Source organism: Diadema antillarum, unplaced genomic scaffold, assembly GCF_040938485.1.
Source record: "Diadema antillarum isolate AM-2024a unplaced genomic scaffold, OU_Dant_1.0 seq00002037_RagTag, whole genome shotgun sequence".
NCBI lineage: Eukaryota > Metazoa > Echinodermata > Echinoidea > Diadematoida > Diadematidae > Diadema > Diadema antillarum.
In genome coordinates this window covers 44,609-71,893 of record NW_027272689.1, presented here as the reverse complement: position 1 = coordinate 71,893, position 27,285 = coordinate 44,609, and the positions used below count along the sequence as shown (strand labels likewise).

The following is a 27,285-nucleotide window of genomic DNA, read 5'->3' as shown; positions in this document are numbered from 1 at the left end:
TCAGGAAAAGGGGTGGGTAATAGGCGTAGTAAACAAGAAGAAGAAGAAGAAAAAAAAAAGGCTTCCGACCATGTACCACTACATACATCAGCAGCAGAGTAATTTCAACTGGGCATAATATTATTATCCATTAGACTTGGAGAAAATGATATGTCCCGACAACTTGCTGCAGGTGTTGGATAGCGCCAAATTGTAAATCAATGCATTGCCTTAAAAAACAGACAGTTGACCTTCGTTAAAGTTGACTGCATGTCAGTGAAAGTAAGAAAGTTAAAATTTGTCTTTCATGCATTTCTCCTTGTATTTTGTTTTGCTAATTTGTTATATTCCTCTTGATGTATACAAAATAATTCTTTGTGTTTGTGCTTTCCATGAAAAAAGGCATACCAGTATTCAAACCCGATTTGTCAATGAAATACAAATATTTGATTACTGAACATTTAATCTTAATTAATTGTAGCTGTGTTCCTTGAACAAATTGTACATGATGTTCTTGTTCAAACTTTGCATATTTACAATTGAAAATAAATGTTTTGTTCCAATTCTCCTGCATCTGGAAAAGTTTGTCATTCTTGCACTGAATGCATACGCACTTAACTGTACTTTGGATGTAATAAGTAGCATTGGCAGGTTAAGGGAAGGGGATGCTTTGAACAATGCAAACTAGCAGAACAGCTGAAAAGAAATGTTTTTTCACTCAGATTCTGTTGCATGTGGAAAGCTCTCTAGTATTGCATTAGTAGTATACTTTGGTTGTAATAATTACTGCTGTAGATGAAGGAATGGGGCATTACAGACAACACATCCCCCCCCCCCCACATCATCAGCCAATACACTGTAGCTCACACAATCATCTCAAACCTTCATGGCAAATACAGACGCTTTACAAACAAAACAAAACATAACAGAAATCATTGAATTCCGATATAATATTAAATAACAACTTTATTCAAGCTGCATTTCATTTTTTTCTTCTATACAACAGTTACCATCTTTGAAGATCCTCCAAAAGAGCTGTATCCAATGGACTAATGAATGCAACAGTTATCGTAATTCAGTGTATTCCATTGGACGGAGAGTGAAGTTATTACAGTACATCATAAGCCTCTTACATGGTGTTCAAGTTAGGCTCCTTGAATCATTTTACTCTTATTTTCTTTGTGTTTGAATGTGTATGAACATTTTGCAAGCTGCACTGCAACTTTTCATACTCTAGTACATGTACTGGTAAACTGATGTAGATCATGGTTCATCCAGTTGAAGCATAACTCCCAAAATTCTTTAAATGAATCAGAAAATTGGATCTGAACTTCCGTCATGTGACGCTTCGTTGAAAAAATAACAATCAGCTTCTTCAGGCATCCTTCTATTGGAAGAATGGTCCTTGTATGCTAAATGTCCCATGATCTGAGTTCAGATCCAGTTTTCTGATTTATAAGAATTTACTATAGGGTGTTCATCTAAACTTGTTTCTTCTGTGAGACATATCTGATATCAAAAAAGCAGTTTCCCAAGATAGGCTGTCTCACATAATGTAAAGCTAGCTAGTGAGGTTTGTTTGAGGGGTGCACTTGAGGAAGAAGCCAAGCAGTGTCACATTACCATGGTCACTTCTTTCACATGTGAGGACGCCAAGACATGTATACATTTGCTGTTCTTTTACATATGATTGACACTTTTTTAGCTTAAAAAATTGCACTTAAGGCATTAATACAATCAATCATATATCACTAAAACGGACTTCTGGAGAAAATTGCATTTGAGATTGTTAGCGCCACTACTATTTAGCGAAAATATGGAACTTCACGAATTCCACATATCTGTGTTTCCATTTTTTGATCAATTTTAGCAAAACTTTTGCTGTCCTAATAGGTTCATTGCACTCTTATCAAAGTCGTCGTTAACAAGGGATTGAATCTCTTCCCTTCGTCAAGGTCAACTCAAACATGGAATGAGCCGCTCCTATGTCAAAGTGAACCTAGTAAACATGGGCAGAGTCTCTCTTTTTTTTTTTTTAAATGTCTCTCAGTCTGGTTCCTTTGTCTTCTCTTTGGAGTGTGCTCTCCTGTGCTTCATGATCTCCGACGACGTAAAGGAGAATGTCTCGTTGCAGTCGGGGCAGTCGTACTGTCGGCGCAGCGACTCCATCCCGGCTTTGTGGCTGCTGCTGGGAGTGGCAAGCTGGAGCAGATTCTCAGAGTCTTTGTAGTCATAGAAAAGGGGGAAAAAGATAAAAGACAAAAATTGTGGTTAAATGCTTGGAAGTATTTGTCCTAAATAAATCTGCGAGACAGTTTAGAACAAAGTTAATGGGCAAATACCCGACAGCTGTAGGACTCCAACCCCACACTTGACCTGTATTACTTTCCACTCTGATCCTAAACTAGAGAAGATATTGCTTACACCACCCACATGAATTGGCCTGACAAATCCACTCTCACCAACTTTAATTCTGCAGGGTGGGATGCAGCAAGAATCCCTTGACCTTCTTTGTGGAAAGTTACTGAGAGCCAATTGGGTGTGACTCATTCACTTTCATCAACTCTTCATTTGAAGGGTCCTGGGAACCTAGCTGCACCCCATCCCTCAGCATCCTCCCTTCATCACCTTCTGCCGAGATGCCAGCCGAGCACTCCGCCTCATGCTGGAGTCGTTCTACCAGTGTGACCACCAGGCCCCTCTCACAGGTTGGACATGTCCAGTGCTTCCTCAGGACGGCTGTGTAGCTGGACTCCATACTTGATGCCGCTGTCTCCATTAAGCTAGTTGGAGTAAGGGTGGGATGTTGGAGTGGTTATACACAGTGAGTTGATATAAGCAATGCAGTAATGATACAAACACAGATATCAAAACTTTCCACTCTTGACGTCACCTTAAAAAATACAAGCATCCAAATATATTCCTCAATCAAACCAACTATCCTGACAGACTCCTTTTGTAAGAAATAATATTCTTTTAATCTGTTTGGCAACTAATACAACTAAAAGGATGCATTTTGAGATTTGAAGTATTTTATCCTCTATCACACAGAGTATACTTTTACAATTTACCTCAACTCCTCTTGTGGTATTCATAAACTTAATTGAAATTAATCTTTTTTTTTATTATCAAGAAAAATGTCAGAGAATATGTTTAGGCTCTTCCATGATGTTTGATTACGTCGAACTATTAACAAATAAGAGGATTAAAGATGAAGAAATGAGGATGGTGGCATAAGGAAGGGTAAAGGTATCTCAATGGACACACTGAAGAAGAACTCACCATCCATACGTCATGAAGTCTGTCACTTTCCAACCTCCTTTAGTAGGGTGGGGCTCGGAGTCTTTGCTGAAGGAGCCAAAGAACTCTTCATCAGACTTTCCTGCTGTTGGGACTGTATGTACAGAATCAGAGGAAGCAAAGGATGCAGTGAGAACTCTTCTGCATGATACTGATATCTCCCGTCATTTGATTTGATTTGGATCAATTGATTGATCGATCGATCAATTGATTGACTGTTTGACTGACTGATTGCTTGCTTGATTGATTGATTGATTGATTGATTGATTTGATATGATTTGATAAAATTCATAGTGTTCTTAGTAAAGTGTGAAAACAAATGGGCAAAAAGAGAGAAATTAGGACACGAGAGAACTACATAAAATATTCAAGAGACAACACAGTATGCCAATACTGCACAGAGATGTTGAATATGCAGCACCATCAGTACATAATAATGTGATTACTCCAGTCTGGGGAAGAAAAATTATATGATACTCCGATGGACGTACCTGATGGGCCAACATAGAGGTGCTGGAGGTCTGTGGCGCCGAGTCTTCTCACAGTGTACTCCACATGGCTGGACAGGTATTCAGCAAGCTTCTTTGCTAAGAGTCGCTCCTGGTGGATGGTCTTCAGGTTGGGCCCTGCCCGGTCTCCGCCCATCTTGGATTCTGAAGAGGTGATAGAAAGGGAAGTCCACATAAAGATTCCACTTTTCTCAGATCCAACATTTTTCTAAATCATAATGCATGGAAGTGTGGCTGCTTCTAGGAGGCAGGAAAGAGAAAAAGACATTCAGATAGAAAGATAGATAGGCAGATGTATATATAGAGAGAAGAAGAGGGCAAGAGACCGAGACAGGTGTTGAGTCACTAGGTAGTAACATGTGATAGTCACATGTGTCTATAGTTTGAGAGTGCAAAAATTCATACTTGAAGAGCTACTCTTGTATATACACTTACAGTGCATATAAATCCATATGTGTTAAACATGTATACACATATTTTCATCTGCCAAATAAATTGTTTATTAAGAGTATAATATTTTGTGCCTGTCAAAATAACCTGACATAATTGTATATACTATAGCCACATAAGGTAACCAGCAACAAATGTTTCCTTCATTTTTTGTTTATTTATTCATTTATTTTCTTTGCATCAAAAAGTATAGAAGGTAAATTCTCACCCTTCAACCTCATCTCCAGAATTCTGATCCAGGCAGCCCGCAGGCTTAAAACAGCCGGCAGAATTTCTTCTGCAACCTCCGAATCTGTGAAGCAGAATTCTAGCCACTCGTCTACCACAAGCCTGATAAGAAAGACACGCAGATACAAACAAAAGCAAACAATAAATGAATAAACAGATGAAAATAAATGAATAAATAAAAACAAGAAATAACAATCATCAGTATAGCAATATTTTGGCATTGGCAGACTGATGACAGCATACACAAATGATGAAATGGTCACGGACATACATAATCTCTGCCGGCATCTGGGCCAGCCTTGCCAGCCTTGGGCTGGACCAGGCGGAGCAACCTCTGGAAACAGTGAGCCCAAAAACCTATCCCCAGACCAAACATACATTTGCGATGATATGAACATGTTCAGGCTAAGTCTGGGGCCACTCACTGCGGGCCTAGAATTTGAATGTTCAGTTCATAAGAACAAGTATAACGCAATATTGCAGCCCATTTTGTGATGTACGAGCAATTATTGTTACTGTAGCCTTCATCATGACTGAAATCTATGCTAATCAAAGCTTTATGACATATACATTCAATAGAGTCATGAAGTGTCTCAAAGCTTAGCCTTTATGTGAGTTATGCACACATAAAACACTATCATGAATGAGATCATGCATTGCTCAAACACCCATCAACCATACTATGTTCTATACACTGGGGCATATTACCACTTGTTCAGTTGCATGGTATCAATCCCTACTCTATCATACTTCTGAATGACCAACGAGATTCAAAATGGTTTTGTCTGCCCTGCTAGTTTTACCCAGTAATATCTCCTAGGGATTCAGAACATCCAATTTGCGAGTCAGTCGTGGTGTATCATTGCATACGCACAAACATCTTCGGTATTATAGAGTGTGGAACACCAGAGCGTGTGTGCTCTTGTGTTCTTGTCCAGTATGAATACACTGTAAGCCTGGGCCACGCCCAGCCTAAGCTCTGCCCAAGCTCGGCCCCAAGCTTTAGCCACCAAGTGACAGTGTGAAGGGATGTACCATAACTGATGGGCTACCTTGTGCAGGCCTGGTTTGTGTCCAGACTCCGGGCATACAGCAGCACAGTCTGCAGAGCTGGGACCCTCATCGTGTTCACTAGGTATGGCTTGTTTGTCTCCAGCAGTGACCTGAAATGAACCATAGACCCTGACATAAGCACTCAAATTTAAAGGAACAGCAACTGAAGGAAACCAACTCCTAAACATGTTGATTGAGTGAAAGCAGCAATATTAGCAGAAAACATCAGTGAAAGTTTGAGGAAAATCAGACAATCCATTTAAAAGTTATGAGTTTTTAAAGTTTTGGTGCCGTCATTACTGGACAAGGAAACTACAAGACTTCATGACATTATTATGGACGATACAAAATATGTTAAGAAAATTCAACATATTTTCATTTTTTTAGCATAATGAAAGAGTACTTGACTTTATACCTTCTTCAGAGAGCAGGGGGATGATATTACTCTGAACATATGTCAGTACGAAGTCGATAAAATCTGTTGTTTCCATGAAAAATGAAATTTGTGGAATTCTCCTTGTGTTTCATGCCATGGTGATGGTATGTAGGCCTACTGTTATTGACAACTTAACAATGCACAATTGCACATCTTCAAGAAATGGATGTGACCAATCAGCAAACCTTCTGAGCATTCCATCTTCCACCGACCCCCATGCTCCTCAAACTTCCTTCCACTGACAACTGATACTCACACATATGCCAGCAGCTGATGCCTGGCACTGAGAACTCCTCTTTTCCCTGTGGTTTCCTCTGGCAGGGTGTCCCCCTCTGGGGGTTCAAGCAAATCAGGGTGATTGGCAAATATTCCAGTGGGGTGAAGAACAACAAATGGCTTTGCCTGTACACGGGACAGAGAGAGAGAGAGAGAAAAAAAAATGATCCTACATGCATGTATACTACAATCACATCTATCAACTCACAGTGTTCAATGTTCCAAGTGCAGCAGTACATTGTTCATCTATATTGAAATTAATGTAATTGTAGAATGCTAACAATGCTAATATCTCTGATGATCTAAAGTCCATTATGAAATGAAATAAAACCCAATTAAGACAAGGTTGCCACTGACACAGTGTTAGCTGCATACTGCCAAGGCTAATGCGACAGAGAATCAAAGAATGATGATGAATCGGTGGTATACCTTGGTGTGGAAGACCTGGTCGGACTCTCGTCGATAGGAGTTGCAGTCATCAGCGATGGCCAGCTGGGGATAGAGGCCACTGCACAGAATGACCTTCAGCAGGTTGATCTCGCCCGTCACAAGACTTCGGTTCATGTTGGACGTGGCCTGAGGGGCAGGGTGGTAACACAACAAACTTACAAATAACCCTGTGATAAAGATTCTGGGGTCTATTTCATGAAAGTCTTATGAGAGACCTTTTTTTTTTGCTCATAAGACATTCTTATGAGCAACTTCATGAAATGGATTTTTCTTCTCTTTGAAAGTCTCTCATAGCTACATATGAGCAACTTTGGCCATTCCGAGATTTATGTAAAGACTTCATGAAACAGACCCCTGGTATACCCAGTCACTACACTGTGGTCAATAGTAGACAAGGCCATGGCATAGGGCAAGCAAATACAAACGTATCACCAACCTTGAGAAAATAAGACTCATGTCACTGGTCACAAGACAATTTTCCCATGTTGGACTTGGTCTCTGAGTAGAGGCGTCCATCACAGACCAAGCCATGATCCTGAGACAGTCACTACATTGAGGTTTATAGAAGACATGATCCAAGCATTGGGCATGTGATATAAAAAAATCATCAATAACCCTGAGAAAAAGATCCAAGTCTCACAGGTCACTACACTGTGTAGCTCACCTTAATCTATTTTACTGCTGGATATACTAGGCTTATACCATACCTGTTATGACCAAGCCGGAGTATGAGAACCAGTTTCAATAATACATTTCATGAAAATGTGTGGTTTCCTTTAGATAGTACAAGGTAATAGCATCTACAGTATTTTAAAGAGTGATACTGTTGCTTAGAGAGGCATAGCAAAACACTGTTATTTGGGACTAACAAACTTGACCATCAGATTTAAATAAGGCACGAGAGTGATAACAGAACACATATCAGAATAATGCCTCCGGCACCACTTCGTGCCGGAGGCATAAAAATCTTAGTTGTCAAGCAGAAATAGATATCAACTGACCTGTAACTCTGAGAGATCATGTGACAGCTTGAACTGGATGTCCGCCAGATTAGCCGCATCGTCATTGCCTTCATCCTCCTCATCGCTGACCTCTACATCCTGCACGTGGTAACCAGATCATCAGATTGGATTGACACGATAGTATCATCAAGGCTGAGGTACAGGCATGACAGATTTTCAATCACAGCTCACAGTTTATGATGCGTTCCTTCTTTAAATCAATAAACCAAATTGATGCAATACAAGAAATACATAGTCAGATACAGACATGAACATTTCAATTGTTGCAATATGCACGAATTCATATAGTATTATGTGCTCTCCAACATACCTACTGTAAAAGTGGAAATTTTCGCAGTGTCGAAATTTTTGCCCATTTCGCGCAACCAGAAACTGGCACGAAAATAAAAGGATGCAAATATTTTTGCTTGCCATGTGCTGCTGTACGTGATGTCTTGATTCCACAGAAATAAAAACACACAAAACTCTTCTTACCCGGCAAAGCGTGTAAAATTAGTCACATGAAAATATCCACTTTAACAGTATATACATATAATCACTGTATTTCATATTAGTTCGAGGCTTGCCATTCATCTAAAATTTACTTCACTGTCTTTGTAATGAGCCCAACTGGTTTGGTATTAAATGGAGAGTATAATTGTAAAGAACAGTTTCTGCAAAAAGGTATCATTAATCAATGAGTTTTGCACTCACATCAGCTTCCAGCTTGAGCAGTTTCCTCCGCTTGGTGGCGTTCTGGGTCTTTCTCCGCAGCTCCTTCAGCTTGTACCTCTCCCTGTTCCTGGACTGACGCTCCAAGCTGCTGTATTCTCTCTTCTCGTTCTTGAGGCCCAGTAGATTATTGCCCTGTAAACAGCCATTCGTCGGGGGTTTCAATACAAATTTAATAGGCAAAGTTGTGAGCATGTTAGGGCTATACAATTCCATGTATATTGGTTCTTATATTGGTGGCTTGCATCATAACTATGCAAACAAAACACTATGCAGTATTTCTACACAGCATGTCCATTATAGACAAATTATAACTTGGTAAAGAATGTGAATCTGAACTCAATCCGGTTTTACCCTCCATACCATTTACCAACATATGCCCACTGAGCTCGAAATAACTCCAATGCAGTTTCACAAACTCTGTGTACGTGTGTGTATTGCTGCTGGCTTTGCAACAGAAAATTCATCATAACCCAATCCTTGCATGCATTCGAATGCAACTTTTGATTGCAGTCAATAAAGCTGTCCATGACCATGTGGCCATGTTGCATGACTACTGAACCCAGTACATACTGCGTAAATTTGATACACAGAAAAATAATCTGTGAACTTGCAACTGGCAACTATTATGCTCTTGAACCTGTCTGACCAACAAAGTCTCAAGATTTCATGTTTAGCTTATAAATTTCTGTTAAATGTCACAGGATATGTTCAGATCTAGGATGATAATTTCTGTACTTCAAAACATAATGCACAATCAAATGATCTCCATCTGCTATTGGCTATATTCTTGAACCTGTCTTATATACACAGTCTTGTGATTTCATACCGGCCTCATGAAGGTCAGAGGTTAAAATTTTACACCTGGGATGACAATTGTTGTGTTTGAAAATACCACACAATCAAAATCCAACTCAGTGACATGTTACTGTAGTACTAATGATATTAAAGTTTTTGTTGCTATAGTTGTAAAAGAAATGAAACATACATCCAGGAGCTCCTTGAACTGTCTCTTGAGTTTGGACATCTCATAGAACCGCTGCTCCTCCAGTCCCCGCTTCTTGCACCATTTCCTGGACGATGAGCTCCTGGATGCTTTCACCTGAAATGAGAGTGCCAGTTAAGGGGTTGTGTAGTTATACTGGTAGTCATTGTGCAACAGTGCCATCTGGTGTTTAGGACATTATACCTTCGACTTTTACCACTGCTGGGTCAATACAATAAAGCGGTTGCTATTATGATCACAGATCAACCCAGATTCCTTGTTTTATTGCACAGGAAATCAAAACGGGTCGAAGGGGATGGGGTGTAATGATGAGTGATGAGTTAAACCACTTTCATATTCATGTCTACTCCCAATACAAAAAGGAGCTACTGTTTGTGAAGCATGAGTTGTGAAATGAATATCCGCATATACTTGAGACAGTGAGATTATAAAGAGGCTAATAAAAGTGAAACACACAGTGTCATGAATAAGCATAACCATTTTCAATAGTTTAAATCGGATCAGGGCAATTATCCCCTGAGGGCAATTGCCCCCTGGCTAAATACTGGTTGGTGATACGGTTAGAGTAAATATTAGTTTTAGGGTTAGAGTTTGGGTTAGGGTTAGGTTCAGGTTAAAGATTTAGGATTAGGGTTAGGGTCAGGGAAAGGGTCTGGGGTAATTGCCCAGGGGATAATTGCTCTGGATTCTCAAGGGCTTGTGTGGCCAAAGCACAGGCAGTGTGTGTAAAAGATCTTGCCTGTCACTGCAATGTGATAGTGGGTTTGGGTGGAAGTGAACTGATTGAGTCATACCTGAATCCACTCGTCGTAGGCATTGAGGAGGGTGAACGGATCCCCATGGTCCGACTCCAAGGATCTTCTAGCACTCTGAAACACAAAAACAAACCGAAAAAAGGCTTTCATCTTTGTTTATACCATTGAAAATAAACATGAATGTATTGGTTGATGTACAGGTAGAAGATGTTACTTCTACCATAATTAAAAGTGATGTAGAATGTAGTAGTTTGTCATTTGTCTGAACTTAACTACCAGTAGTGATTAACAGCAAGTATGTTGTCGTACGATACATTTACCGGTATTATCAAAATGAATGTTGATGTGAAGCACAAACCACAGAATGAGACCACTCAAAACTCTTCACATTGAATTGAGTAAGAACAATGAATCAACAGGAGAGGATGCAAATCTACAGAACCTTCATTTCATTTTATCAAAATACCTGTTGCTCCCATCCAATGCAAAGAGAGTTACATGCATACATGTTTTTAACTGATGTGTTTCCCTGAACATCATTCTATTAACTGGCTGAGAATAAAGTACCATGAAACATCAGATTATGCAATACCAGACCAGTATCTCTGGATAGTATTGATGCACAAGCATCACTCTGTACAGGACTCTAGAGGAAGTTCAAGAAAATTTCCTCAAACAAGTTTTGCTGATACATGTACGTGTATCTGAGGGGGCTCACCATCGCATCGTGGTCCCTGTGCGCTCTGCTGGTGAATGGTGACTGGACACTGAGGGCAGCAGCTATAGACAAGACAGGGTCAATCATCTGGAGACAACACATTGACAGAAAAAAACACAGAAAAACTGGGTACAGAATACAAAATAGTATGTGGGTGTGATACCACTCTCACTGCAACATACGCACAATGCATTGGTTATCACGGTGTGAGTGTCAGAGCAGTTATAGGTTTTGAATAGTAAGTATCAGGCTGCTCGAAGTCAAAAGATGGCAAACTTTGCACACTCTGCTGTATGATGATGTTCAAGTACATGAAAGATATTCCAGACAAACAAATCCATCTTATCTCTGATACTGCAGCTTTTTCATTGGCATTCAATTAATCCACTCCCATCCCTAAATTCGACCTTAATGTCTAGCTATACCAACCTCTCAGGCATAAAGACATAACAAAGCTACAAATTCATTTATTCATTCATTCATTTTTTTCCATTTCAAGCAGAAACATATAAATATTTTACAGAAGTTGAATGCATAAATTACATCACAACGTATAATAAAGGAAATGTATCATTTTGCAAAATATTGAAAGTATACAGAAAGGCTGGAAATGGCACAGATTCTAGAGAGAATAATAGTATAACCACCTTATATCTAAGTTCATATTCAAGGGGGGAGGGGGTGGTGAAATGAGCCCAAAGCTGATAAGATTGATTTACAATCATCAGCATCACAAGAAATGCACCACACCTTGAAGATGGTGCCCATAATGAGCATCTTGCCGATGACAACGTCCACGGGGAGCTGTGAGAGCATCCGGCCCGCCGGGGTCAGGGTCTCCTTCTCTGTGAGGGCGCCCTGCTCCTTGAGAAACGTAATGGAATTCTCCACGCTGGAAGGCGGGGGAGGCTCAATGAAAGGAAATCTGGGAAAGGTACACAAAATGACAAACAAACAAACAAAGAGTGAGTAAAAAACAACAGCAAAATCATAACAGAGTGTTGTGGTCTGCTACGAAATCACGCCAATATACCTCGAAAAGCATCCTAATTTCATAACCACACAGGTGATTATGTCCTATTTTGGAAAGTATGGAATTGAAATACATATTATTAACCTGTGAACTTGTGCCGAAGGGGAAAAAATAAGGCTTAGGTTAGATAAAAAAGACTATTTCCAATCACGAACAAAGCTATATAATCACCTTACAGTGGATGCCTCCCCCACTCACTGCTACAAGTTTGAATGTAAGTAAACAAAAATTGAGAATTAACAGCATTACTACCATTTCCTTTTCCAACTTTGGACAGTGTGTACAATCCTATGGGGTTTTCTGTGTCAATCAGCACTCAAATCACACAAAGGGTCAATCGACCCACTTACTGCCGTGGGTCCTTGAGTCCAAGGGCCACCATCTGCAGGAGGAGGGAGTCCAGAGGAACTCGCTGGATCTCTGGGGTGGAGTAAGCCTGGAAGGAGTCGTAGTCTGACTCTGCATAGAGACGGAAGCACACCCCAGGCCCTGTGCGGCCTGTAGGATGAAAAAATATCACAAAATATCAATATCAATATCACTATCTTGATTACCTGGTGACCACAAGAATTACATGTCTAGGTGTGTTGTTTTGTATTACAATCACACAAAGTTACCAAAACCAAGAGGCAATGGTTGTAATACCAAAGATGATGAATTCCAAACCGGTTTGTCCGTTTCTTATCAACAATGTGGAATTGACAACCTCAAGAAAAAAGGGGGGAAATCAGTATGCATTTAGCCTAGTTTACTCCATCATATTGGTCCACTGGCAGGTCTAACAAAAAGAAACTACCAAAGCAAAATAATCTCGTTTTGAGAAATCTACAGTAATTCAACTTACATTTATAAAATGTATAGTAGTTAACCACAGAATGGAGATAAAAAGGTCAAATTTCAGTGAAAATGTCTTAAAATGCAAATACATTTCCTTTGCCAGGATTAGAGGAGAAATACCAACAAGCAAATAAAAAAATAAAATCACATTATAAAAGTAAATAACAAAAACAAGGAAACACAAACTATACTTCTTAGTCCAGAGGCCTTCTTCTTGGTAAGGTATCATATTGATCATCATATGAACCTTACAACTGTGAGCAATTTCACTGTGTCATGTCATCAATAACAACTGGTATTTTCACACGATTATCAGTTCACAAGCTTCCCTTGTACACTACTGTAAAAGTGGAAATTTTCGCGGTGTTCAAATTTTCGCGCATTTCGCGCAACCAGAAACTAGCGCGAAAATAAAAGCACGCGAATATTTTTGCTTGCCATATGTGCCTGTGCGTGATGTCTTGATTCCGCGGAATTAAAAACACACGAAACTCTTCCGACCCAGCCAAGCGCGAAAAATTAGTCACGCGAAAATATCCACTTTTACAGTAATCAGAATTTTACTTTCCCCCTGCCTTCAGTTGCTGAAATACAGAAAGAAGCAGCAAAGGACCCTACCCGCTCTTCCTTTGCGCTGCTCTGCGCTGGCTCTACTGATCCAGAACTCCTGCAGTTGTTGCATCATCGCCTGTGAGTTAAAGTTCATCTCCTTCACCTGGGGGCGTGAAGAAAAGGAAATCTCACTTGAAACCAAGAAAAAGCATCCATGACAAGACAAAATGACAATGCTATAGGAAAGCAAAAAAAGGTAAACTCCTGTATATTCTAGACTAGCTGGACATGCAAAATCTGCACAACAATTCTGTCAGAGACATACTACACTTCTGTCAAACATTGTGAACACTTATTAGAAAGTAGCCACAGAGATGTAATTATGTGGGGTATGTAACATTATCACTATTTCTTCATCAACATACAAAGAAAGAGTTTTTAACTTCTGAATGTTTGATCCTGCAGAACTTTGCTTGGCATAGCTTTTCTTAAGACGTAATATATGACTCCAATATTATGATTCCATGCATGCAAATACACCCACTTGTACACCCTAGAGAAAATCAAATGGCTTGAATATCTTGTAGTTCATAGTTGACAGGCCTTACCTTGCCAGAGTCTACAATGAACCTGACACCATCGATAGTGACGGAAGTTTCAGCTATGTTGGTAGACACAATGCACTTCCGCACTCCATCGGGAGCTATATCAAATGCCTGCAACAGAAAAAAAAATGCAAGCAGTTTATCAAGTTTTGTAATCACTTGCTGGGATCTCTTCTCACCACTAAAACTTATCATACTGTTCTATTTTCTGACAATGAAATGTTGTGACACAAACAGAGAAGGCATTCCACAGTGGCACATAAAGTAGTGTATCTATTCCAAGCTCATCTGCTCTGTTGGACTGATTATCTGGGTGAATCCCCCAGTGTTATGATATGTATATTGACTGACTGAGATTATTTCCAAGCATCCCATATAATATCTAATACATGGGTGTGACTACATTGCTAATTTGATGTTGGCAGAAAGCGACAAATTTTCAACAGGCAAATGCCCTGGTAGGGGCCTTCCATTTGTGTACTCAGTAGAGGCAGAGTGCAGATTTTGCAAGTGGCAAAAAAGTGACTGAAATGCAGCCTTTAACACATCACTCAAACATATAACATTTCAAGACTGAGTGATGCATATCGAGATATAAGCGGTTGCATGGCTCATACTGTTGCTTTTTGCAACGCTTCGCACTAAAATGTTGTCATTTTTTTTCAATCACTACCTTACACCAACTATTTTTGCTTGGCAGCTTGTGTTTCATAGTTACCATCACATAGTAATGCAGAGTCAGGTTTATAATGAGTAACATGAAGGAGGCAAAAAAAAACAAGAAAAAAAAACCCACAACAATAGCAATGCATGCACTTGATCATGTTATCATGTGCAAAATCATGGCATAACAAACTATAGGAGTGTGCTACTTTGAAGACTGGTTTGAGCACAGTCAGAGCGAATAGTGATGTATGACTAGCAGGATGTGGATGAATGCCCAAATCACCTTGTCCTGCTCAGCCACTGACAGAGAGCTGTGGAGGGGCAGCACAATCCAGCGCATGGTTTGGCTGGCGTACAGCCTGGCCGCCTCGACGACGCTAGATATCTCGGACATTCCGCTCAGGAAGATCAGCAGGTCTCCCCTCTCCGTCTCGGGGTACTTGTGGTCGATGCGCTGCATGATGCGGAGATAGGGTCGGGGGTCTAGTCTCTCTGAACGGCTGCTTTGCTCCTGATTGAGAGACATTCAGTGAAACATATTGGTGAAAATTACTTTTTTGGACTGACTGTCAGATTATCAGTAATAGTGATGTCCTTTCCAAATCCTAGTTGTCTTACCCCAAAAATGATGCCACCATGGCATGCCAAAGGAAAGGCAATCCCATTTATTATATTGCTTTGGCTGCCATGTTCTTTCACTCTCCTGAACATTTGACATTTTTTTAGATACATGAAGTAAACTTATTATTTTTTCACAGTTTTATCAAATAATTATGAATATATGTATGTGTGTATATGATTATTATGTATTGTTTTAATGCAAAAATGACATTTTATATTTGATTGTATTACACAGCTGTATGTCACTCCGCAAATTCAGCTACTTGGCTGCCATGGCAGTATTGTGAATAAACCAGATTGAATTTTTGAAAAAAAAATTGAATTGAATTGATGTATCGTCGGCCCAACAGCGACATATTACTAACTATGCCAAAATGTAATCTGGATGCAAAGTTGAGATTTATCTCATAGGACAAGTTAGCCCAAGGTAAGTTTAAGGAGATATTTGGAAGTAAATAATTGACAAGGTCATATGCAATTTGTTCAAATTTGCTCTTTCTCATCAATTGGTCTGTTATTTCTCTCTCTTGCTTTCACCTCTATTTGATTCTACTCATGCAAAAATTCCCAATAAATTATTCCTTCTCTCCCCTCCCCCCCCCCCCCCCACCCCCACATGACTAACTTCTACAAATGTCTCTGCTTCTTACTTACTCCTACAGAATGATTACCTGCCGATAAAATACTAGCTACTTACCGCCTCACTTATTGGGACATATTCAACCTGGATGGGATACAGCCGTCCAGGAACCTGTAGCGATCATAAAAACAGAATTTATATGGAAATACAGCAAAGAAAAAACAAAAGTCAAAATCAGATACTCTTTGAGACACATCAGATGGCCTCTTGCAACTATGACACACAGGATTTTTGCAAACAGAAAAATCTATAAATAATAAAAAAAAATGTTTTACATTGAGTCATGATATCTAAAACTTCAGCAAGCAAACACACTTACACAATACCAAACTTAGTATTACTCTTTTATAAATGTCAAGAAACATGTGCCCATATCATTTTAGGAAATCATGTTTTAAAGCATGTGTATTCTAGGAAAAAAATTTTAATGATGGAAAAACCAACAGCACTGTCTCACCTGGATGACAGGTGCCTTCTCAAAATACTTGGAGAAGAGGTTGATGTTGATGGTTGCTGACATCAGCACCAGTTTCAGGTCCTCCCGCTGCTCCATCATGCACCGGAGGACACCCAGGAGGAAGTCGCCATGGAGATGCCTCTCGTGCACCTCGTCCAGGATGATGACATTGTACTGGGAGAGCACCGGGTCCACCTGTAGCTGTCGTAGCAGCAGTCCTGAAATCACAGCACACAGACCACCCCTTGGCATGTATCATCACTGTTTAACCTGTTGAGGATGGGCTGATTTGGCTACAACACGCATTTACCCATAGATACCTGCCTGAGTATACTCAGGACTCGTCTTCAGTGGGTTAAACACCACTTCGAGAACAGGTGTAAGGGACTCATCTACCATTTCATATGCTTGACACTAAACTCATACTTTTCCACTTATAAGTTCACAAGGTAGTGAAATGAGAACTATACTCTTCCTCTTTCAAGACCATGTTGCATTGATTTCTCCATTGCCCCGATGAATTCCCTTTGAATACATTTGTATAGTTCATTTCTGAAGGCCCGTATACGTGAAATGTGTGCAAATGTGCCTTGTGTATGTGTGTGTGTGTGTTTGTGGGTGTGTGTGTGTGTTTGTGGGCACATGTAAGAACAATATATGAAAGCTGGATTGTCAAAGAGGACAAAGGCTGCAATTGTGAAGAACAACAACAAAAACGGATGGATATAGGATTGTGCCCGGACCAAACAAATAAACAAACTGTACCTTCTGTGAGAAAGAGGAGCTTTGTTGCCTGTGTCCGTGTGGTTTCAAATCTGATCTGGTAGCCCACCTGAGAGCCGTACTCGTGAAGGGTCTCGTAGCCGACCCTCTTGGCCAGAGAGATGCAGGCGATCCGTCTGGGCTGGGTGACTGCCAGGGAGCTGAACCCTGCACTCAGCAGGTACTGGGGCACCTGAAAATGAGAGGAAAACATTTCTTTACCTCAGTGAAATAAGGATGTTGCATAAACACAGTATATATTCTACATTTCTGACAGGTTTTCATGCAGACAAGTTACAGTGCAGCCATCAGATACCACCGTAACAACATCTTTTGACAGTCTATCCTGTTACTACCATATAAACATGTGGTAACCAATCCATTATATCATCAGCTCCAACACTCTGAAATTCACTACCCCTATTAAATGATTAGATTATCTCCCCTTGATTCTTTTATGGAGGCTCTTAAAACTAACCTGTTATTAAAGACATTAACGATATCATATTTGTATGACAAGCACATACAGATTGATGATTATTTTGCACCTTATAGATGCAAAATATTACAATCAATATCAAATGCATGAGAAAGGTTGAGTCTAGCTTGTTGGAGTTCTTCCTACCAGAGATTCTGCATCTCATACATCAGGGTTGTTTAAGCAGACAGAAGCGTCCTATGACTTTTGCTTTCACATGTTAAAACAGCATTTTGCATGGTGCATCTTTTACGGATACCAAGTGCTAGAGTCAAGCCTGTCTATAGTGGCCACCTGTCTGTCGTGGCTATTTTTTATGCTTCCCTTATATGGTCACTGAAACACAAATTTGATCATGTGCAGTTTCTCTTTCAGGATTTCAGATTCTTGCTCTATACAGTATATCAAATAGTCTGATGGAACTTATGCAGACTGGTGATTACACTTTTTACAGTGCAAAGCTTGTCATGAATGCTTTACCTCAAAGGAAAGGACTCACAAACCTGAGTTGACTTTCCACATCCAGTGTCTCCGGCTACGATGACCACGCTGTTATTGTGGACTGCATCCACTATCGCATCACGGTACCGTGCTATGGGCAGGTTGGCCTGGTCTTTGCGTAGCTTGACCAAATTGGCAAACTGTCCGAGGTAATGTCAAGAAGGTGCATATTCAATGTCCGTGTAATGGATTTGTGTCTACTCTTGGAGGCAGACTTGTACTTTCAAGCACTTCAGCATTCATTGTATTTGAGTCATGATCTGGTTTTACACGGCCACAAAGAAAACAACGAAGGCTTGTAACCAAGCAACCATGGGATGAAACACTTGAAATCCCCTCTGGAGGACTTGGCAATGAGGAGAAAGTGCTTTGCTGAACGGCACATCTGCTGCTACCATCACAGACCTCACAAATGATAGTCCATTACCCAATCTGCTGAGCCGAAACAACTCAGAGGTGTTTCTGCACCTATTACAGTGGACACTCGTTATAGCAAAGTCCTCGGGACCGGCAGTTTTCTTTCATTACATCAATATTTTGTGATAACCAAACAAATAAACAATAGAAATAATACAGCGGATAATGTTGCGACATGAATTTTTTCCTTTGTTGTAACCGGAATTTTGTTATAACCATGTTCGTTATAATAATTGGAGTGCACTGTTTCTTCCTTTTGCGTTGCTTTTCACTATTTCAATTTTGTGGTATATCTGAATTTCTTTGCTTATTTTCAAAATGATCTGTCAGATGGTTTACTATTTTTTTCTGGCAACACACTGTAGAGATTTTGTGTGTCACTCTGACATGACAGGATATCACTGTATAATACACATACACAGCTGCCTTGACAAAGCAAAGGTTTAACAAGTTACAGTCACTGCATTCAGTAGAAACCATGTCTGTTATTTGCAGACATATTAGCATACCTGTTGCTTCTGGTTGAAATCCTTGTAGTGCAGCAGCACTTTCTGGAATTCTAGAATGCGTTCAGATGTCAGCTCATCCTTCTCCTCTGAGTTGAGGATTAAAAGAAAATGAAATTTCTTCAACACTGTTCACAAATCAAAAATCCTCTAAAACGCCTTTCAGCACTACACAAGGATGCCACATGATACGGTTTCCATTATGACTGACAGAACTACTTGAAGAATACATCCCAAAAGAAGGGACTGGGTTCTGTATACGCCATATATTTCGCGAGTCTAAATTTTCGCAAATCGGGTTTTCCAGACAATAATTCGCGATCATGGAGTCCTGTACTGAACGGAGAAACATATACGCGTACATCACATTCACGTCAGCATTAGAGTCAATATTTAGTGTGTATTTAATTTTGCGAATAGCAGCTGACTCGCGAAATTCGTGAAAATAAAAACCTCGCGAAATATTCGGCATATAAAATATGTGACAACATGAGAAACAAGACTGAGTCATCAAAAGAAATATGGCATGCTATCTTCTCAAGGATCTGCCACACAAAGATTCCACATTGTTTTTCATTTCAAACTGCATTCAAAATTCTGCCAAACATTGTCATTCTTTTCAAAGATTTACTTCATACAAAAAAATAAAACTAAAATAACATCTCTAAACTAAAAGAATGTAAAATTGTATGCTGGGATTGTTGCTGATGTGTAAACAGCCATATATTCTTTTTGCCTAAAGTTATATTGCTGTATGTATCTTTGTCTACAATTATGAAGAAATAGTGGAGTATACAGTGTGCTCCTGAAAGACAGGTTTATGAATACAGAGCAACAACATGTTCTCTTGTGACACTCCATAATAATTATTTCTATAATGTGACAATTACCTCCACTGGCAGCCACATGGCTGTAATGCTTCAGAGTGTGTTTACTGGGAACCCTCAGCTCCATGTTGATGCCATGTTTCTTGTCATACTTCAGGGGGAGTCCAAACTTTCCAGATCGCTGCTCATCCACTTCCAGTTTCTCTTTTCCTGTGGCAAACAAGATGATGTAGAACATGAATCTAGTATTCCTGTGACCAGGTACAGGCACACAGGAAATCATATTCCTTTCACTAGCATTTTTGCAAAGCTATTCCTCCTTGCTCAGACATTTCTAATGCTACCATTGATATAGTTGCTAAAAAGTATGAATGGATTTCTCGCCAGAGTTAAAAAAAAAAGAAAAGAAATCAAGCAAGACCAAACTTCAGAAGAGTTCAGAATTTATTTTTGTGTCAATAAATTTTGCACTGCACTGAAAAAAAAAAAATCTTTAAAAAAAAAATCTTTTTTGTTGTGTCTGCAGCTACAGTGCATAGGTGTGTATACATCACACATTTATCATCATACCAAAAGCATATAAGGTGCTTTGAGTTTGACACTGTGACTGCACAGCAACTTTAACCCGTTGAGGATAGGTTGATTTTGCTACAACACGCATTTCCCATAGACACTTGCCCGAGTAGACTCGGGACTTGTCCTCAACGGGTTAAAGAGTGAAGCTGCAGTACATCACATTTAGCTCTACTTGCAGACATAAAATCAACTTTTTAAAGATGTATCTCACCTTGCTGTTGGCCCTGTCGACTGCCCAGCTTACTTTGGAATGCTTGGTACCGCTCAAAGAAAGACATAAAATCAACATAGTCCTGACTTCCCCTGTGTATGAAGAGACACACATGCGTGTACATCCTGATTTACCCAATGAGATAGAACTTTGGTTTTATTCAAATAATGCTCACACCTCGTAAACAGAAGGTCCATGAAACACAATCATGGCAAGTTCGAAGAGGTGCTTGGTAAACACATGTGATAAAATTGGCAGAGTGAAATGGAAAATAAAGAGGAACAACTGACAAAGGTCATTCAAGAGACAGATTCACAACAGTCTTTTCCCCTTGGTACCAAAGTTCGATGCTGCCACTCATAAATATTTGAAGTATGTGACAACTTGGATCTGCCTCCATAAGAAGACAATTCACGTCTCATTGCTTGATGTCCAGCCACTCTCGAAGGAAGATTATGTTTGTATGACGGTAATTCCTTTTTGGCATTCCTATTTATAAAAGATGAGCAGTAGTACTTAATGGCAAATACACAGGGATGCATAAATAGAAACTGCATACAGAGTAATGAAATGAAAATAAAGATTACTCAATTGAACATGTTTAAACACAAATCTGACATATTAATCTATAAAGGACTATACATGAAGGTTATACCATATCAACTTTTGTCAGAAATAATTTGGCTTTCCAAGAGGGGTGATTTCAAACACTTCTGCTACATACAGCTCTGATTTTCACTTTTGCATGTATTTCTGGATGGGATTGACTTTTGTTTTAAATATTTTATCAGTAGATTCAGTTGAAAATTAATATCACTTAATGAATAAATAAGCAGAATATACCTGACATTATGTTAGAGTTTGAAATGAATCTCTAGATTGCCCAGAAAATTGCGGGATCAAACACTGGCCATCAAAGGCACAAACACACCTGTGGAATTCTTTTGTGCATTCCTAGGAAACTGACAGCTATTTAATTATAGCCAGTTGGAACTCCAGCTCTTGAATCTCCTTCAAATGACAAGCCACGGCGTATGGTTTTAGAAGTCACATTCAATAATAAATTTGCACTTGTAATGGACTATTCACTGAAGTAAAGATCTAATAGTCATTACCCAAATGAGATATCATTACACAACCATAATGGTTGTCATCTGCTTTTTCTAGCATATTACTTTGCTATCGTCAAATTAAAAAAAAATAAATAAAAAAATCTGTTAAATCTCAAATTTTGTACACTGTCCTGGTTGGTCGAATTCCTGACCTAAAAAAATTCAAGTTCTGCTGCGTCAAGTTTATCCCCCTATATTTTATCATCTATTCCTTCAATCTTACTCAGCAAAAATCCACTGGATGTTCACATACATAATATTATTTATCAAACACTTGAAAGAATGTGAGATCAATTTACACACAAAGAACAAGGAATTGGACTTTGTAAAGAAAAGCATCACTTACTTTTTAAAGACACCATCAACATCGAAAAAGAGTCTATCAAGTTCATAACGATGGGCACCCCAGTCAAAAAGTTGGTTCGATGATGAAGCGGTCCCTGAGGTATTTGCTCCTTCTCCTGTCGTCTCCCTCCTAGATTCTCTCTGTTTTTTAAATTGACCAGAGACAGAGATCATTGCATGAAATTATTATGAGTCATGCATCTTTGTTCATGACACTAAGTGACCATGGGGAGCACTGGGAACTTTTTGGTTCCCTTTTGTCTTTGGAAACATAAGATGTCAGTTGATCAATCCTTGTAAGGGTGTGAACATGTTTTATTCAGAAACATTATACCACGGAGCTAGCTCCATGATTATATATATTCGGGGGGGGGGGAATACATTGTAGCTCACAAGGAAAGTCTGACGTTTGATTGTCTCACTGACACAGAAAAGATAGAAATCAACATTGATTAGCCTACTGGCACATGGTTATAACACACTGGATAAAAGTCACAAGCGATTCCAAATAATGCTGAACCAATTTGACATAATGCTCTAATATTCACCTGACTAGTTATGAATACTGTCAGAGGCTATGCATAACCTTCAATAAGTGCAGTATATTATAATATAAACTGATAGTTTTCATATTTCCCTCCTACATTTTCTTTTTCAAAGCCCTGGGAAATTTTTAAAACATAATTGCAATAATACTAAAAAACAGAACAATCTATCATATTAACATTAGACATGATACGATACCTTTGTACTGAGTAATGACAATCCACAATTTTAAGAAGTACTCTTTGGCTAAGCTTGAGAATTTGTGGGAATCATCATTTGGATGGACAGTTCTTATAAAAGTGTCAAAGCAAACATTAGTTTATTACATTACAATACTATTACAAACAAATGAAAAATCCAAACAGTTGAATTGACAAAATCATTTGATAGATCAAAGCTACATAACTTACATGAGGTTGACCCTGGTACTCCATGCTTCTCTGGGATACCCTCTGTGGTGGTGATGATGCAATCTCCCTCTCCAACTTTGGATGCTCACCACATTCTGTCCTGCTCTTAGAGACTTTCTCAGGGGGTTCTACTGGCAGGTCATCCACAGTGTAGCCAAAGTAATTCCACGAATCTTTTCTGTCTCTACCAGAGTGACTTCGCTTTCTGTCACCATCATTCTTGGAACGGGACCTATCCCTCTTGTGTTGAGATCTTTCCTCCTCCCTATTGTAGTCTTTGTTCCTAGATATGGAAGAGTGACGACTGTCTGGGTGTTTGGCGTCAACCCACCTTCTCTCCCGGCTGTCCCTCTGCTCTCTTTCATGGCGATATCTATCTTCCCTTCTCCTGTGGTCTGAAGACGAGTGGTCTCTGCCTTCCCTTCTGTGCCGAGATCTTTCTGATGACTGCTTGGACCGATCCATTTTATCTCTTTTGCCACAGGCATTCTAATCTGCTCCTCTCTTCTGAGTGAACATAGTGTGAGAGTGAGAATTGCACGCAAGAAAGGAAATGAATGTACTTTATTGACTTCTCCAAGTTTGTAACTCATTTTGTACAGATGTCCAGTAATTGTGCAACAGTAATTTTAGTTATTTTTACAGTCACATACTACTACTAGACTGGAAAGCAAAGTGTGATTTCAAAGCTTCATTCAATATCAATCTGCATTCCTGAGTCTTGACATACAGTGTCACAGGTTGTAAAGTTTTATTCAAAGCAGCAAAAGAGCTAAAATTCTGTTCAAAAATTAACAATGAACACTCTATAATGACCCTGTTAGTGTTAATCACCATCATCATCATCATCATCATCTGGGTACAAGGAGAGGTAGATCCTGTATTGCCTGTATTAAGTAATCCTTTGTCAATTCTTCAGATTACCAGTGAATTTACAACAAATATTGTCACTAGACCCTAGTAATTTGTTAGTGACAAAATTTACTTATTCTAGTCTAGACGCAATACTAGACGACTTGTCTAGTCTAGACTCCTTGTGTCTATAATGTTAGACATCTTTTCTCCCAGATCTAAAAAAAAACAGCAAACAATTTCTCTGCGTGCATTTACTGAGCTGCAGGGCTCACCTGCTCACAACACTTAAAATAAAGTTTATATTTAATAGAAAATAAGATACTTTATTAATATTTAACCATAATTACTGACATCGAGTCGTCTAATTAACTGTACGACATGTGATGTGAAATGATGTGATTTGTAGAGCTAGTTAGTAGAGACGAGGTTCTTCGCGATTGTCCATTGCGAATTGCAGGCACTGGGACATGTCATTGCCTTTGTTGCCTTCATCTGACTCATTACCATCATTAAAGTGAACGAGTGGGACTGGGATGCACAACTCGAAGTAAAGGCAGTGTTGTCCACTTTTACTTATAGATTATCATGACAACTTAACAAGACAAGAATCATCATCTGTATATCTAATACTTCAGAACTGCATTAATCAGCACTATCACTCACTCTTTTCTTGTGAGAACTTACGATCTCAGTCTCCGGGCAGTTTGTCCATCTCTCGATCCTCGTCGTAGACTGGAGTGGCATGCTATGCATGGAGGAAAGGGTCTGTGTTGTTGATGTTGTTGTTGTTCGTGTTCGTGTTGTTCGTGTTTATCGGCGCTTTTCAATTTCTGCGCCACCTGGGGGGCATTTCATCAACGAGTTCGTCGGAGTTTTCACCGACAGATTTGCTATCAGCCAATCAGACGCAAGGACTTCATTAGCTTTTGACAGTTGTCAGTGTAAATCCTTGCGTCTGATTGGCTAATAGCAAATTCGTCGGTGAAAACCTCCGACGAACTCGTTGATGAAACGCCCCCCTGGTATTCAAACTTCAAAATTCAAACTTTATTTTCACTTTCTTTCTTCAACAGAATGTATACGAAACAATATCATGAACTTGACATGCGACTCGTTGTAAATATATATAACCAGACAGGATTAACAACATATTCTTGTCTACATGATCAGTAAAATAAAGATACATACACTCTATATATACACACTGAGGAGAAAAAAAGTGGAGGTACCCACTCAAAAGACTAAGCTTGTAACATGTGGATACCTCTGAGGGAAAGGGGGAAAATGGGGTGAAAACTTACAACTACAAAGAGTGCGGGAAACTGGGGAAGCGGGGAATAGAGAAAAAAAGAAAGCAAAAGTGTGAAAAAAAAGAAACAACAAACAGGGAAAGTGGAAGAGAGAGAGAAGAGAGAGAGAGAAACCAAAAATTTGTTGATGCATACACCAAGGGCGAAAGCCCACAGAGACAATTAGCCAGGTGTTTTCTAAAGTGACAAATTGTCGAGCAGCTTTCCAGCGGAAGAGATTCAACTGTGAGGACGAATGAACGAGAGCACGTATAGAATACTACCAGGTAGTAAAAATAAGTGATACCTCAAGAGAACGCAGCCTTTCAGTCAAAGAAGAGAAGATGATATCGTGCTCACAAAATATATTACAAAATTAAAAACATTCAGTTACATTATAAGACTTCAAAAGAAGCATTTTCAATCTCGTTTTAAAAGAATTCAATGAAGGGGCACTTTTTATATCCATAGGAAGGGAGTTCCAGAATCTTGGACCTACATAAATAAAAGTCTGTTGAGCTAACAAGGTTCTTAACAGAGGTAAATGAAATTCATTTGATTGTCTAGTTGGGTATCTATGGTATGTCCGGTTGCGCATAAACATGGAGTTAAATACAAACGGGAGGCAATTATTATTATAAGTATACATAAACTGCCCTAATTGTAATAAAAACAAATCCTTAATTTTCAGAATCTTGTTATCAAAAAACAAAGGATCTGTATGAGAATATGGGACAGTATTGCAAATAATGCGAAGAGCCTTCTTTTGTAATAGTAGAATCCTATCCAATGATAATTGATGCGTGTTTCCCCATACCAAAATTCCATAATTTAAATAAGGCAATATCAAAGATGAATACAATGTTAACAGCGAATGCTGAGGAATAGACAGTTTTAATCTATTAATAACACCTATGTTACGTGAAATTTTCTTGCAAACATTATCGATATGAAATTTCCAAGAAAGTTTGTTATCAACTGTAACACCGAGAAACTTTATATGGGGAACACTTTCTAAGACAGCGTCACCAAAACAAATGTCCATATCTAAATTATCTAAAGTGTTACTAAAAAGCATATATTTTGTTTTTTGGATATTCAAAGACAACTTATTTGCTCGTATCCACTCACATAAATGTTGTAGTTCGGAATTAACTGTCTGCACAAGAATATTTGGGTCTTCATGTGAGTAAAAAACATTTGAATCGTCGGCAAAAAGTATGAACGATAACACATCCGACGAAGCACAAAAATCATTAATGTAAACAATAAACAATAGTGGGCCCAATAAACTACCTTGTGGCACGCCACACTTCAGTTCTCTCATATCAGAATTATGATTGTTCAAAAATACATATTGTTTGCGATCAGTTAGATAACTCCTGAACCACTCCAAGGCCTTCCCACGTATACCATAATGAGACAACTTGTAGAGTAAGATATCATGGTTTATAGTGTCGAAGGCCTTGGAGAAGTCCAGGAAGATACCAATCAGATGTGACCGATTGTCTAAAGCATGTGCTACTTTGTCAACAAAATTAAGCAAAGCATGACAGGTGCTATGCTTTTCTCGGAATCCAAACTGCGAATTTGTAAAATTCTGCTATGTAGTATGCTCAGTATGCTACTGAGTAGTCCATGAAAGAGTCTGGAAAGAGCTCAGTTCGGTGATCACGTCACACTCACTCTTAGACCGGGGTCCCAGAGCATTTATTCAGCTGAAAAGGGTCACACTTTTTAATGATCTCATCATATAAGGATGTGGCCAAGGGTCAATAAAATGAATTGCTGGCAAGTCACATCCTGTACCGTAAGCCTAGGGACCACAAAAAGGGACCCCGAAAAATGGATTCATTCAGCCGAAGGGGGTCACGGACAAAAGTTGGTGGATATTGTTCCTTTGGGTGTACTTATCATGAAAACAGCAATGCCAGCTATTTTATCCTGTACGGGGCCCCAGACAGTAGCCCCAAAGGGCCCCACAAATATGGTGTTATTCAGCTAAAAAGGGTCACGGCTAATTTCTTTTGCAATGGAAGTAGTTCCCATCAGAGATATCCAAAACACCAATGCCAGCTATTTTATCCTGTACGGGGCCCCAGACAGTAGCCCCAAAGGGCCCCGCCCCCATAGGCCCTACGTACAA

The 27,285-nt window shown here is 39.3% G+C and overlaps 1 protein-coding gene across 1 annotated transcript; it reads right to left on the bottom strand.

The window, feature by feature from the left end:
• Positions 1-1,781: 1,781 nt before the first annotated feature.
• Positions 1,782-23,409, bottom strand: LOC139713713 (probable ATP-dependent RNA helicase DHX34; the record flags this gene model as incomplete). Its single annotated transcript, XM_071625418.1, has 27 exons — positions 1,782-2,201; positions 2,608-2,762; positions 3,262-3,364; positions 3,771-3,932; positions 4,447-4,568; positions 5,519-5,629; positions 6,212-6,357; positions 6,661-6,807; positions 7,683-7,781; positions 8,397-8,549; positions 9,403-9,516; positions 10,215-10,289; positions 10,894-10,980; positions 11,644-11,818; positions 12,277-12,424; positions 13,382-13,478; positions 13,924-14,031; positions 14,870-15,097; positions 15,905-15,958; positions 16,305-16,522; positions 17,070-17,259; positions 18,048-18,185; positions 18,972-19,057; positions 19,859-20,005; positions 20,583-20,674; positions 22,041-22,180; positions 22,996-23,409. Coding segments are annotated over 27 exons (3,885 nt in total), but the record flags the coding sequence as incomplete, so codon positions are not given.
• Positions 23,410-27,285: the final 3,876 nt, after the last annotated feature.